Here is a 14,550-nt window from a genome sequence, read left to right on the forward strand (position 1 = left end):
AAATAGATCATCTCTACATATAATGCTTTGGATTTGGAATGTCCCCAAGTCTCCTGTGTTGAAGGCTTAATCCTCAGTATAGCAGGTGAGATTCTGGGAAGTGAATAGATCATGAAGGTCCAGTTAAAGATGGGCTCTTTGGAAGTGAATATATCAGAACTGTCCTAACTCCATCAATGGATTAATCCACTGATGGATTCATACTGAATGGACTATTAGAAGGCAATAGAAATTGAGGAGGTAAGATACAGTTGCAGGGAATAGGCTCTTGGGGGTGTGCTCTTGGGGACTGTACCTTGTTTCCCTTCCTCCCTCTGCTTCCTGGCTGCCATGAGATGAGCAGGGCTCCTCTGCCACCACACTATTTCTGCCTTGGAGTCAGTTAACTATGAACTGAAATCTGTGAAACTGTGAACACAAATCAAACTTTCCTCATTTAAGTCAATCTCTCAGTTATTTTGTCACAGTAAAGAAAAGCTAACACAATACATATGACATATTAACATACATAATTAATATGATACATAAGAAAATAAAGCTACTAGATAAGATATCTAGTTTAGAGATGGTGATCAAGGAAGGTCTCCATGAGAAAGTATCATGTAAGCAGAAAACTGTATGAAATGAGGTTTGTCTGGTGGTTTTCAAACTGCTGTGTGGAAAGCCATGTAGGGCCTCAGCATCCTGTGGCTGGTGACAGGGAGACTGTATAAATGGGATAACACGCTATAGGGCCCCACCCCCTGTCCAACTGGGTTTGAATTTGAGGATTCCAAGTAAAACTTGCCTAAAACTTCAATAACTAATAAAGTTGTAGAAAACCATTGATTATGTCCAATGGATAAATAAGCAATGAAATGGAGAGGAAGGACTTCTTCAAGGACTCTCTGCTGATCAGTAGGACAACTTGAAGAGAACCCAGATCCCCTAACTGCAAACCTTTCTGGAACACTAACTGGCAATTTTCCCCTCCTGACCAGGATTTTTAAATTGAGGTACTATAGGACATAGACAATTTCACCCAACACACTCAGCCTCTCCCTTTATGAAGGTCATGACCAACCCTCAGGTTTAGTAAGAGCAAACCTATGGAAGCACTTTGACCTTTCCTCTGAAACCTATTAATTTAACCCCATCTCTGCTTCCTATTCTAGTTATAATTTTTTGCTCTTAACCCATTAGTATCTTTTGTTACTTTGCTACGATACATATTTCTGTAACACTCTTTCCAATCCCTTGTGGAAATGTGTGTGCATGGTGGATGGTAAAGACTGCAGTAAGATATTGGTATGAACAGATATTTCTGAGAGCTCCAAGAGTTTCCAAATGAATGCAATTCTAATGATGGACCTTCATATATCTTGACTGCAACAAGAAAGAATATGAGGCATTCTACCTTTCCAACGGCCCTCCAACCAAACAATTAGACATTCTCACACTTACATGAAGTTTGGACCTGTTTCCTCTCCTAATCTCCTACAACTCTGGCCAATATAACTAACAGAGATATGACCACACTAACTTTAATTTTCAGCATGAATTTTATTTAAGAAAAGCATGCAGTGAATTCCTTCTAAATATAATAAATAACACAAACTATCTGCCCACTTAAGTTCTATAGCAAACAAAAATCTTTGAATAACTATGTTTCTAGGAAGAAACAAACCTACCAACGTAGTAATGTCGATTTATTTGGTTTGTGTCTGCTTTATATAAAAGTAAGCAGCTGGTTCACACAATTGCCCACAATAAATTATAACATGTAAACAGATAGATACATGTGGGGGGAATAGCAATTGGCTTCATGGTACAGATGGGCTTATAGATGACCCTTCCATTTTTTAATAATATCCATAATTTATGTGTGAGCAAAGAAATGCAAAGATGCCTAATGCACCCCTCTGACTTAGTACAAATCACTTTTTTTACTCAGGCAATACTTCATGGGCCAGTTAACTTCTTAATTAAAGACAGCAAGATGCTCATGTTCCATGCAAGTGGCATGGAAAATACTGTTTTGTGCGCAATATGTTCAGCTGGGAATTGAAGCTGTTTTTCTTATTGAGAAGAAGCCACCACAGTCTTCACTGGGTTTCCAAACTAACCAGGGGCACAGCTCTGCTCTTTGCAATTAAGTTGGAAGCTGTTTAGATGAAACTTTTGCATGTCTGCCATCTCACGTGATTTCTGCATGCTTTTTGCCTTGTGCACAGTATGCATAATGCAAACGTTCATTTTCTTGTCCCTGTCTGCTTTTTTTCCCTAGATCATGCTCTAGTGGGTAGAGGGATTCAAGGAGGTGTGTGCTAGGAAGCTCAGGGTGAAGAACAGCTTCAGTCTCCTGAAAGTCCCAAACTGCCATCACTTGCTGAAGCATGCTCACAATTCCAAAACCAAAAGAATAAAGGTAAAAGCACCACACTTCTTGATTTCCTATTATGTTACAAAGTTATAGTTTTGAAAATAGTAAGGCTCCAGCATAAAAAAGACACATAGCCCAGTGAAGCAGGACAGGAAGTCTGGAAATAAACCCACTCATAGAGGGTCAAGTAGTCTCTAATAAAGTTTCCAAGAACACATGATGGGAAAGGAAGTCTCTTCAATAAATGGGGAGCAGAAAACTGGATAATCACATGCAAAAAGAGAAAAGAAGAAAACGAAGGAAATTGGATCCTTATGCTACACACAAAATAAACTCAAGATGAATCAAGCATGCAAATCTAAGACCTAAATCCATAAAACTACTAGAAGAAAATAGGGAAAATAGGGAGAAAGTTTTGGGACATTGGTGTTGACAATGACTCTTTTTTTTTTGGGGGGGGGGGGATATATGATACCAAAAGCAAAAGCAACAGAAGATAAATAAGTAAGACTACATTAAACTAAAATGTTTCTGCATAGCAAACATCAACAGAATGAAAAGGCCATCTATTGAAATGGGAAAAAATGTGTAAATCATATAGTATCTTATAGGGGTTTACTATTAAAATATAAGCAACCCAGACAGCTTAACAGCAAAAAGTGAACAATTTGATTAAAAAACAGGCAAAGAACCCAAACAGATATTTCTTCCAAAGAAGACATACAAACCAACAGCCAGCAGCTGCACAAAAAAGTGTTCAACATCACTAATCATCAGGAAAATGCAAATGAATCAATCTGTGAAATATGGTATATTAAGAACTTTGTAATGTTTTGAACAACCAACAATAAAATAATAAAAATAAAAAATGCAACATCATCTCGCATCTGTTACAACGGCTATCATCAAGAAGAAGAAGGATAGCAAGTATCACAAGGATGCAGAGGAAAGGGAGCCCTCAAACATAGTTGGTAGGAATGTGAATTGGTAGAGACATTATGGAATATTGCAGAGAACTACTGTATGATCCAGTGGTTCCCCTTCTGGGTGCATATCCAATGCAAATAAAATCATTACCTCAATCAGATGTCTGCACTTCAAGTGTTTGTTACAGTAATAGTCACAATTACCAAGACATGGAATCAACTCAGGTATTCATTTATAGAGGAATGGGTAAAGAAACAGACATGCAATGAAAGACTACTTGGGTTTTAAAAGGAGGAAGTCTGTCATGATTGAAAACATGGATGAATGAAATGCAAAGATGCCTAATGCACCCCTACAATACTTAAAATGAACCAGTCCAGGCACAGAAAGAGAAATACTGAATTCACTCTATTGTAGAATCTTAAGAACTTTGAGCTTAGAAATACTGTTTAGAAGGGCAGGGTGCTTAAACTAAATGAGAATTACAAATTACACCAGATGAAGTCAGCCATCCTAACAGATGTGAGATAAGGAGAAAAGGTACAGACTTCTAGTTACAATACAGTCAGGTTCTAGAGTACTGAACAACATGGAGACTAAAGTCAATAAAGTAGTTTAGTTATAATATGACCATGTCTAGAGTACTAACATGCAGTATTGGAGACTACAGTTAATAATGTATTGTATGCTTGAAATTTGTTAAGAGAAAAGATTTTAGGTATTCTCAACACACACACACACACACACACACACACACACGATTACGTAAAGAGATAGATATGCTCATTAGATTGAATGGGGAAGTCATCTCACAAGTGTGCATATCACAGTATTATTAAGATTGTACTCCTTAAATATATGCAACTTTTACTTGAAAATTGTATCTCAATAAAGCTGGTAGGGGGGCACTCATAGGAACCAAACTAATAGGAAAATCTGGGATATAAATAAATAAGAAGGAAGGGAAAATGAATAGGAGTGCATATAAATCCTAAAAGTCAGCCTGAGTTTTGAGTTCTGCAACATGGGTTATATACCTCCCACTATCCTATAATCCAAAGTCTGCATCTACAAGGAACTTCAGAGGAGCACAACGCAAATGCATTGATCAGTGGGTGTGAGACACTAGGGACTAGTGGGGACTATGAAAAACAATGCCTCATCAAAAGCGGGCAGCTGCTACTCAGCTCCACCCCTGTCAAGCCACTCTTTCAGAACTTCTTATCTTTCATGAGAATTAGAAATTGCAGATTTTTAAAGAAGTAATGCCTTCAGATTTTCAAATGTTAGACAAAATGAATTTTAAAAGAAAAATAGGGTGTGAGGCAAACTGTTGGTTGGATACCAAAGGCAGAACATCATGGCTTAGAGCATGTGGAGAGCAGAGTGGCTCTCCTCATGGCAGTGGAGAAATAGAGAGGATGGGGGAAGGGGCCAAAGATATATCCTTCTAGAACATACTCTCAGGGACTTCCTTCCTTCAACAACAAGGCTCCATCTGATACAGTTTCCATCAACTCCCAATAACTCATTCAGCTATGAAACCCTCGATAGATTAATCCATTGATGAGGTCAGAGCCCCCGTGATCCATTCACTTCCCCAAAGCCCCACCTCTGAACATTGCTGAATTGAGAACCAAGCTTTCAACACAGGGGCCTTTGGGAGATACTTATTCAAACCATAATAGTTCATCGAATATAATTTTTAAAATTCCTCCCTCCAACTTCTGTTTCAACCCTCATCACTCCTGAACTTCTCAACAGAATATAGCAACAAGTTAGGATGCCTATATCAACATTTAAGTGTAGTTTGAGAATAGGGATATAATCATTATGAAACTTTCTTATTGCTATAGGCCTGGAACATAGTAGAAGCTCATTAAGGGCTCCTTTCCTTTCCTTTGTCACTTCACATTAAGTTGTGCAAAAGTATATCATCTGATTTCAGCAGCATGAGAAGACACTTCTCTGAGGATGTCGGATTCATTTGTCCAAAATGACACTTTGTGCCTAAAGCTCCACTTGTTTCTTATTCTTTGAATCTATGAGTAAATTCTGCCAAAAATTCACATTTGTATTTAGAAATTGAAAAGATAGACATTCACATTGAAGTAGTGATTCAAGTACAGTTTCATGGATGTTAGCCCCTTAACTTCACAAAGTGCAGGCCAAGGCATTCGAATGATATTTCTAAGATTGTTTTGGGATGTCATCATAGGATATTTAATTTAGTGCATATCCTTCTCAAGCTATTTTCTGAGTAATTAGATACTTTACCACTTAGAAGTTGTGCATTTATGTGGCTGAAGCTGGAAGTTCCTGGGGCTTTCACTGAATTCCCAGATGAATATTTTTTTTTTAAATAAAGATGAACGTTTTCTCATTAATTTACCTCCCTAAGTGATTGCTATCACACTAATCAATTTGTAGTGACTTGACCAGAATTGCAATCTTCAATAATGAAATCAGACACGGTATTGGACATTGTGAGGATTGCTTAACTAATCTCAATTCCTCCCAGATCAGTGAAACACAAAACTGAAATGAAGTCAAGTGTCGCTTCATTAGTTCTCCTCTCTTAGAGTTGCTGGCTAATCTTGTTAAACTGGACACTCATCTTTTTTTCCATGGGAAAAGCAGAGGGAGTTGCCCTGGGAAATAGGAGCAGCAGCTGTGATCTGCAAAGAAGAAATGACACTGCAGATAATCCTACAGAGAAGAGTTTTCCGGAGGTGGTCTACAAGCAATGGTCAAAACATCGAAATCAAACACATCTAAAAGCAGTAAGCATAAAAGGAAAGAGTGGAGCATGGGGAGCTGCCCCCAGCAGGTGGAAGGTTCCTGGAGCTGGTGGGAGGTTATGGTAGGAGTGGCGCCTTCCAGGGCCTCCAGCCACAGTCGCCCCACCCACCTTCCTCCACATCAGAGCCCCAACTGCCTTCAGCTGCAATAAGCCCTGGCTTGAGGAGAAGGGAGGGGGTCATCTAGACTGAAGCAAGGGACCTTCTCCTCTCACTCTTTCACTTTTCTATGCCAAAATCCTTGTTTTCGCTTTTTGCAACATTTCAAAGAACTAAAAATTCTATCTTTGCTGTCATTCCTAATTAGTTGCTCTCTTTCCTTCTATGCACTCTGAAGTCCTCCAAAATGGAAATGTTAAAGGTTTAAGTCCTGAACCACTTCTCATGTCTCCCTGGCCAATTGAGAAACCAAATGCAGGCAATAAATACATAAATAAAAATTTTCAAGTTTATTAATTTTTTTTCAAAAAGAACTTGATAGATGTGAAAAATTTATCTGTGGAAGTATTTAGATACTCATCATATATCATTCCATTTATCTGAAGTTCTAAAATGCAAAGCAATATATGGGACGAAAAATAGATCAGTGGTGCTTGGGGGTGCTTGAGGGAGTAGGTAGGGTGGTTTAGGTTAGACAGAGGGATTTAAAAAAAGGCAGGGAGACTCCCTTAGGGGTAATAGGTGCATTCATTATCTCCATTGTAATAGCGTCAGCATGTATATTATATATTTCAAATGGTACAATTTAAATATATGTAGTTCATTGCATGCCAAGACATGTCAAAAAAGCTCTTAGAATTTAAAATATTATAAGAAAATTTACAACTCACATGTTATTTGGAGGAGAAAATACAGAATAGTAAGCAAAATATAGTTTTGTTTGTTTGTTTGTTTTATACTGGGGATTGAACTCAGAGGGACTTGACCACTAAGCCACATGCCCAGCCCTATTTTGTATTTGATTTAGAGACAGGGTCTCACTGAATTGCTTAGCACCTTGCTTTTGTTGAAACTGCCTTTGAATTTGAAATCTCCTACCTCAGGCTCCCAAGCTGCTGGGATTACAGGCATGTGTCACTTCACCTGTCAAAAAACAGTTTTGTAAGAAAATAAAAAAATGTATTCATGGGAAATGCCTAAAAAAATATGATAAGTTGTTAACAGTGCTTGTGCCTTCCGAATAGAGTTTAGGGAAATTCAATTTACATACATCTACTGAGGATATATCATATGCCAGGCACAGCAACAGGGCTGGGAAATACAGTAGACAAAATCAAGAGGATCTTCCTCCCTTCAAAATCTATATTATAAATGAGAATGTCAAATAATGCCAATAATGCTGGGGTGGGGAGAGCAATGTGCCATTTATATTTGGCTAGGTGAAGATGATTTTTCCAAACATCTGAGCCAAAATGAGGGTGACCAGAAGGAGCCCTCCAAGGAAAACATGGGATGAAGAATTTTATAAGCCTCAGTAAGTGCCACAGTCCGGCTGCAGCAAAATAACTGGGGAGTGACGAACAACTTGTGTACATTGATACAGCAGGAATGGGAGCCGTTTGTTGTAGGACAACAGAGGTATTTATACATTTTACACAGCTTATCTTAATTAACATAAACTAGATACAGCAGTCAACCAATAAGGAATCTCCACACTTATGGCTCGCTGGCGTTACTTCACAAACCACTCCCCCCTGGCAAAATGCCAGGCTCCATCCAGACTTGTTTACAGACTCTAACAAGTAAGGACTTTGGATTTTATTACAATTGCAAGGGGAAGTTACTGGAGAATCTTTTTCAAAAGGGATGAGACTTGTTGAAGGTGGGCCATGCTGGCTACAGCTTGGATAAGGAAGCTGAGTAAGAGTGTAATGGTCAATTTGAATTGCCAACTTGATCGGATTAAGAGATGCAAAGGATGTGTCAATGAGGGTCTGTCTAGGAATGACTGGCATGTGGGATAGCCAACTGAAACAGAGACCCTACCTAAGAGTGGGCAGCACAGTCCAATAGGATGATGGCTTGGATGGAATTAAAGTTGGAAGAACAAGGAAACAGGAGCAGATGCAAGCTGATTCTTCTTGAATAGGTTGTTGATTGCTTCTTGGGACTCTCACTTCTTCACCCTTCCAAAGCATATTCTCCAGAAGCCTTCAGTCTCAGACTAGGGTAGCACCACTGATCTCTCTTATTCTGGGGCTTCAGCCTCTTGGACTGCACAGCTACTGGTTCTTCCAACTCTCCAGCCTGCAGACAGCCACTGTGGACTATCCAGCTTCTGGTTGTGTAAGCCAACCTAATAAGTCCCCTTTTAATAATTACCCTTCCTGTTGATTCTGTTCCTTTAGAGAACCCTAATACAAAAAGGCATCCGACAGTGAGGAAGGAGCCTTCTATAGTAGTACTGGTGAGAACAGTGGCTGGAAGGAGGGGGGCAGGCAATGGAGGAGGGGGGGTTGGACTTACACCTGAGGTTTAGGTAGAGCTCATGGGTCTTTCTGATGTTTTATTGTGTAATGAACGACTGTCGTTTTCCTTGTTCAGTTAGAAGATTTATTTTGTTATCAGAAACAGGTCTAAAAGACTTTATTATTTATTTTTTGAAATGAAAAAAATATTAACAATGTAAAAAAGTGAACTCTAACTTTTTGCATTTTCTTTAAATAGTGACTTGAATTGAACTCACTGATTTTTCAACATTAAAGCAAGTTTTTGAAACCATTTTTACAGCTTCCAAAGTAGTGGATCGCTGAGTTGGGATCAGCTGACTGAGTTCACAGATGGCACCGGCTGACATATTTGCTAAATTCAATTCATGCAGAGTCCATAGCACCAGGCATTGTTTCAAGTTTTCCAAAATACATATCTTAATTCCTTTATGACCCTGATTCTATACCAAGAAATACTTAACATGTATTAATTTACCCATAATCTTAAAATTTACTCCCCATACCATATCCAACTGAAGCAGAACACACATATATTTATGGGAATATCATTAATTTAGATTAGAGTCAGTAGCACACCATACATAGCCTATAGCCTATTTTTGTATGGTCCCTGAGCTAGAATGGTTTTCACATTTAGTTGTAAAAACAGAGGTGGGGGAAACCTGCAATATTTACTCTCTGACCCTTTATAGAAAAAGTTTGCCATCGAGTTTGCAATCACAAGGAGATTACTCCAAACTAGTATGTTAAACATACTTAATACAGATAAGATTACTAAACTAATTAACAACTAGTAATTCAAATAAATGACTTCCTTAACCAACTTTCCAGATTGGCAGAACTAGATATTGCTAAATGATAACGCATATAACAGGTACTTTTAAAATGCCTGAAATTTGTCTCTTCAGTCCAAAGCAGAATAGCACCTGCTCGTTTTCCTTACAGTGTCACCATGTTACTCTTCTAGGGTAGAGATGCCTCCATAGCAGTGAATATACTGACTATACCCTTAGTATCTAGGTACCCAAGTCAACGCACAATGGATTCTAGCTTAATTTTATAAATCATCATTGTGTAGCTGAATTTTTGCTGTGTTAGTGATTTTTAAAAAAATATTCGGGCTCCTTCTCTTTTCCAAGGCAGGAAGTGAACTTATTGGCAATTCAGTAGTTACACTCAATTTAATACAATTCAGGACTTTAGATGACATTCAGATAAAATTAACCACTGCACCAAGCTGCTGAATTTCATTAATTATGCTAATCAATGCACACAATGCAAATAACGCTTTGGGATACTTTCATGTTACTCTGTGCTTGCAGGTGGATATAGATCTATCCTGGGCAGAGTGAATACATTAGCAACCTTTTAGAAAAGCAAATTCTACCAGCCCTGCAAAAGAAAAAAATAAACAAATAAACCTAAAAACATGCCTACAATAAATTTTGATGATATCTTTTATTAAAAGCAAGGTATGCAGGAATCACTTCCATCATGATAAAAAAAAAAAGAAAAAACAAAAACTAAATGAAAGTAAAGGTTTTTGTAGGAGACCATGGTTAACACAAAAGCTTTAGAATTGGATACCCAGAAATGAAATTTTGACCCTGATATTTCATAAGTGTATAGCTTTGGACAATATTACTTCTCTAAGTTTTAATTACCTAATCTGTAAAATGGAACAATAATAATTCCTACCCCATTGGACCAACCCAAAGAATTGGATACTGATATGATAATGCATGGAAAGTAGTAAGGTTCCCAGATGAGGGCACTTGTTCCACAGAGAGTCAGTATAATTTCAGAGTATTCTTTGTCATAATGAATTGATTCTAACCAACACTGGTTACGTAATCCAAACAAAATCAAGAAATGAGAATCTAATTCTTTAGTTTTGTGTTTCCAAAGCTGGCTTTGGAAACTTGACAATTAAAAACAATATCAAAACTTTTTTTTAATTTCCTGGTGCTGGGGACTGAACTATACGGTACTCTACTGGTGAGCCATCCCCAGTCTTTTTGAGGTAGGGTCTCACTAATTTGCACAGACTGGTTTCAAACTTGCAATGCTCCTGCTTCAGCCATTGAGTAGCTGGGATTGTAAGTGTGGGGCAACCCAGGCTGACTAAAAATACTAACAATAGTATCTTGTATTTGTATAGTATTTAAGGCTTTCCATATTTATTATATTACCCAATGTGCAATACAGTCTCTACGGTTAGTTAGCAGGGTTGTTAACCTCTGTCCCAAAAAGGAAAGAGGCTCAGAGAAGTCATTCCACTTGTTCCCAGTAACACAGCTGTGATTATAACCCAAGGCTTCAGATTTGAATCCCAGTCCATCTGATTACCTTCATCAGCTCTTCCTCCCCACTTGTTTGTCTTTGCTGAGAGCAAAATACATTTTCCTGGGTTTAGATTCCAGAGGAAAAATCATTTTTCCTTCTTTCAGCAGAAACTTACCGGTCGGGACTGGATTTCTTTGGCGTAGAGAGGTTGTAAGAATTCTGAGTCACCTTCTAGCTTTAGACCTTTTTCTGTGATTCTCAAATTTCCCATTCCATCCTGAAATAGAGACACAGAGATAACAGGGAAAATGTGATTAGCCAAAATTTCAAAATACCCCAGGCTGTCAAAAATTGAAACAAAGTTATTGCTTTTTTTTTTTTTAATATTTGAAGGAGCAAAATGAGGGAAGTCCAAATGAACACAGAAAATATGAGGAGGCATTGTTCAATACAATTATGCAGATTATTCCTTTTGCTCACTTCTGAGAAAATTCTCTTTCAAGCAACTTGTAATGCCCCTTAGTCACTAACTGGCTAGGAGAGGGAGGAACTTATTGCTAACTAGAGCAGGAGGAACGGAGGCAGAAGGTGGGTGGAAAGAAAGTGAAGGATGGGAGGATTCCAACATGGCGGCGGGCGCGAAGAGATCAAGTCTCTGACCTCTTCAGCTGTGCAGGCATAGGGAGTCGTAAACAACCTAAATCTGTTTGCTCAGGATCACTAGGCAATGCTGAGCTGACGTGGATCTGGGGCGAACAGTCTGGGCCTCTCAGAACACACACTGAGCCCGGATCGGCTGAATTCAAGCTCCGGTTCGCCTGCTTCCCGCACGCAGACAAACAGCTGAGACTCAGCACTAATCCATCCGGCTGAAACAACTGGTCGGCCCTTCTGTTCCTACGGAGGTAAATGCCTACCGAGCCTTCATAGGTAGTGGCCACAGGTTTGAAACGGGGCTTGGGAGAGACAGTAAAGACCCACCCATTGCATTGGTCACCCAGCAAAGGGAAACGAACTGTCGCCATTTGCAAGAGATACCACCATGGCAGAGAACTGACGTCATCAGACTGCGGTGGAGGAGATAACTTCATTGAAACCTGCGGCTACAGGTGTGTAATTCCCTAGCCTTCCCTCTCCACACATCGGGGAAACCTTAAGGGCCCCTCCCTGCTCTCCCGTGAGTGCGATAGCCAGACCGAGGGAATCAGAGGTGGTGCGGGACCCGCGGCGCAGAACTACCGCTCCCACCAGGGCTGACAGCTGAGGTCTCTTGCACCAGCTACCGGGGGCGTGGCTACCGGAGGGCAAGTAAAATTCGCTGAGGATTCTCAGCCCCAAGCTCTACCAACTTAGGGTCTGATGGAATGGCAAACTGGGAGAGTGTGCCCAGTCGTTCATGAAAACAGGGCTCCCGGGAGCAGAAGACCTGGCGTGTAGCCAGTATTGTGGTGAGCGGCACCCGTGAGAGGGGCCTGGCTAGAGGAAAAGTGGGAAGTGACTAGACACAAGAGGAGGCCCTAGGCACTCAGGATTGGAGACTCGCCCAGTCTGGGAGGAGCTGCTGCACAGTGATTGGTTCCCGCGTATTGACAGGAGAATCTTGGCCTGGTGGGCACAGCGCCACCTACTGGAAGAGAAGTTAATCAAACTCTCAGACTGCATTTATTAATTTTTGGTTTTTTTTCTTTCTCTCTTTTTTTTCTTTTTTCTTTTCTCTTTTTTTTTTGATTTGGGTTTTTCTTTCATTTTCATTTTTCTTTCTTGTTTTTTTAATTTTTTTTTTACAATTTTTTAAATTTTTTTTCTTCTAATTTTAATTTTTTTATTTTTTTAAAATTTTTTTTCTTTTTTTATTTCCTATTTTTTTCTTCTTTTATCTTTTCATTTCTTTTCAATTATCTTATCCCCCCTTCCTTGAATTCTACCTGCTTACTCTCATTCTCTTTAGTGACTTCTTCCCTTCCCGTCTAATACCTTTCCTCCCAAGCATCAAATAAATTTATAGGAGTAAACAGTAACTCATCAGTCAAACAGAACAAGAAGTAACATGAGCAGCTTCAAAAAGCAAGGAAGAAAAGGAGTACAAACAATGCAGGACAGCCTAAATATTCAGGAGGACCTAGAGTCATCAGAAAAATGGTCATATAAAGAACTCAAGGAACACCTTAGACAGATGGAATGGAACCTTAAAGAGGATACAAGACAGCAAATTCAAGCAGCGAAAGAACACATTGAGAATGAATTACATAAACAGATAAAAGAAGAAGTTAAGCATCTTTATCAGGTGATAGAGATTATAAAAAATATTCAAACAATAATTCTAGAAATGAAGGAAACGATAAACCAAATTAAAAACTCAATTGAGAGTATCACTAACAGAGTGGAGCAAGTAGAAGCCAGAACGTCAGATAATGAAGACAAAATATATCATCTTGAAAAGAGTCTAGCCAACTCAGAAAGGCTGGTAAAAAATCACGAGAAAAACATCCAAGAGTTATGGGATAACATAAAAAAACCAAACTTACGAGTCATCGGGATAGAAGAAGGTACAGAGATTCAAACCAAGGGAATGAGTAACCTGCTGAATGAAATAATTACAGAAAACTTTCCAGAAATAAAAAAGGAAATACATATACAAATTGAAGATGCATACAGGACACCGAGCACACAAAATCACAGTAGACCAACGCCAAGACACAGTTATGAAGATATCCAATATACAGAACAAAGAGAAAATATTAAAAGCTACAAGAGAAAGGAGACAGATTACATTCAGGGGTAAACCAATAAGGTTAACAACGGATTTTTCATCACACACACTGAAAGCAAGAAGGTCATGGAACAATGTATTTCAAACACTGAAAGACAATGGATGCCAACCAAGAATTCTGTATCCAGCAAAATTAAGCTTCAGGTATGACAACGAAATAAAAATCTTTCATGATAAACAAAAGTTAAAAGAATTTGCAGCCAGAAAACCAGCATTGCAAAGCATTTTGAGCAAAACACTACACGAGGAAGAAATGAAAAACAATAACCAAAACCATCAGTGGGAAGTGCCTCAGTAAAGACAGAGGGTGAGGGGAAAGATAATAATGGAGAAAAAAACTAAATTTTTTTTTTAAAAAAAGGATAAACAATCAAACATGGATGGAACTACAAACCATATATCAATAGTAACTCTGAATGTTAATGGCTTAAACTCTCCAATAAAGCGACATAGGCCGGTATCATGGATTAAAAAAACAAATCCAACAATATGCTGCCTCCAGGAGACACATCTGATTGGAAAAGACATACACAGGCTGAAGGTGAAAGGATGGGAAAAAATATACCACACACACGGTCCTCGTAAGCAAGCAGGGGTCGCCATCCTCATATCGAATAAAATCAACTTCAAGACTAAGTTAATCAAAAGGGATAAAGAAGGTCATTATATACTGTTAAAAGGAACCATTCACCAACAAGACATAACAATTATCAATATTTATTCACCAAATAATGGTGCTGCGACATTCATAAAACAAATTCTCCTCAAGTTCAAGAATCAAATAGACCACAACACAATAATTATGGGTGACTTCAATACACCTCTCTCACCATTGGACAGATCCTCCAAACAAAAGTTGAATAAATAAACTATAGAACTCAATATCACAATCAATAACCTAGACTTAACTGACATATATAGAATATATCAACCATCATCAAATGGATATACTTT

At 38.7% G+C, this 14,550-nt stretch overlaps 1 protein-coding gene across 4 annotated transcripts in view; it reads right to left on the reverse strand.

The window, feature by feature from the left end:
* SGCD (sarcoglycan delta) overlaps positions 1-14,550 on the reverse strand; it is a 392,094-nt gene that overhangs the window by 200,086 nt on the left and 177,458 nt on the right. For all 4 annotated transcript variants that reach the window (XM_081281121.1, XM_081281122.1, XM_081281120.1 and 1 more), the window contains exon 3: positions 11,002-11,103. In XM_081281121.1, coding sequence (XP_081137247.1) covers positions 11,002-11,103 — 102 coding nt within the window. The remainder of the gene's footprint in view (positions 1-11,001; positions 11,104-14,550) is intronic.

The sequence above is a fragment of the Spermophilus citellus genome, assembly GCF_964194105.1.
Source record: "Spermophilus citellus genome assembly, chromosome: 1".
Taxonomy (NCBI): domain Eukaryota; kingdom Metazoa; phylum Chordata; class Mammalia; order Rodentia; family Sciuridae; genus Spermophilus; species Spermophilus citellus.